This window comes from Nelumbo lutea, chromosome 4 (assembly GCF_056320005.1).
Source record: "Nelumbo lutea isolate HS-2025 chromosome 4, American lotus-T2T, whole genome shotgun sequence".
Taxonomy (NCBI): Eukaryota; Viridiplantae; Streptophyta; class Magnoliopsida; order Proteales; family Nelumbonaceae; genus Nelumbo; species Nelumbo lutea.
Window position 1 is genome coordinate 22163908 of NC_142687.1, and position 1380 is coordinate 22165287.

The window sequence follows — 1380 nt, forward strand, 5'->3', positions numbered from 1 at the left end:
ATGGAAGATGAAGCAAATCGAACTCTTTTGGACTATGCTTGTCCAACAATGGATGGAGCTACTTCTAGCATTTGCAAGCCAACAATCCAAGCCAATAATTTCGAGATCAAGCCTTCGATCATCCAAATGATCCAAACGAGTATTCAGTTTGGTGGGTTGTCGAGTGATGATTCTAATGCACATCTTGTTAACTTCCTGGAAATATGCGACACATTCAAGCATAATGGAGTTAGCGATGATGCTATTAGGCTTAGACTCTTTCCATTCTCATTACGTGATAGAGCTAAGGATTGGCTCAACTCACTCCCTACAGTAAGTATCACTACTTGGAACGACCTGACTCAAAATTTTTTGGCTAAGTATTTTCCTCCCTCTAAAACAGCAAAATTGATCAATGATATCACTACTTTTGTTCAACTAGAGAGGGAATCTTTGTATGAGTCATGGGAACGATTTAAAGAAATGCTTAGGAAGTGTCCTCACCATGGAATACCAATTTGGCGTCAAATACTAACTTTTTATAATGGTATTACTCCATCTAATCACTCCATTATTGATGCAGCTGCAGGAGGCATGATCATGAAGAAAACTCCAAAGGAAGCCTATGATCTTGTGGAAGAGATGGTATCGAATAGCTACCAAAGGAATAATGACCAAGCTAATCGAAGGGGAGTGCATCATCTAGATTCTTTTTCAGCTTTATCTGCTCAACTTGCTAGTTTGAATAAAAAATTAGACAATCTTAGTATTGCAGCAATAAATATGTCATATTGTAATCCATGTGATCTTTGTGGCCAATTAAGACATATAAATTCTGATTGTCAGGTAGGAAGTCCTTTTGCTTCACATGAAAGTGCTAATTTTGTTTCTCATGGTGGCATGACAAATTTCAACCCATATGCGAATACATACAACCCAGGGTGGAGGAATCATCCAAAATTTTCATGGAATTACAACCAACAACAGCCACCCCCGCAAGAAAAGAAGGGAAATTTGGAAGACCTGATTTCCAAGTTCATTAATACTGCTGAAGCAAAGTTCCAAGATCACGAAAAGAGATTCTTAAATCAAGAGGCATCTATTAAGAACTTAGAAGTCCAAGTGGGGTAGATCGTGAGCATGTTGTCAGAGAGAAGAGAGGGACGATTGCCTAGCAATACAGAGAAGAATCCAAGGGAGCAAGTGAGTGCCATTGCCTTAAGAAGTGAAAAGACTATTGGTGAAATCAAGGATGATGATAAAAAAGTTGAGGTAGCCGATTCTCAAATGGAGATCAAAGGGAGTACACCTAAACTCAATTTAGATGCTATTAAACTTCCTCTCCCCTACCCTAAAAGAGTTTTGAAAGCCAACTTGGATAAACAATTTGAAAAAATTTTA

The 1380-nt window shown here is 38.3% G+C and overlaps 1 protein-coding gene and 1 non-coding gene across 2 annotated transcripts; one reads left to right on the top strand and one right to left on the bottom strand.

Moving 5' to 3' along the window:
• Nucleotides 1-1110, top strand: LOC148854551 (uncharacterized). Its single transcript, XM_088984844.1, has one exon. It carries the CDS (start codon nt 1-3, stop codon nt 1108-1110), a length of 1110 nt encoding a protein of 369 aa, XP_088840970.1.
• On the bottom strand, nt 385-491 carry LOC148854552 (small nucleolar RNA R71). The gene has a single exon (XR_016095243.1). It is a non-coding gene; the product is annotated as a small nucleolar RNA R71 (small nucleolar RNA).
• Nucleotides 1111-1380: the final 270 nt, after the last annotated feature.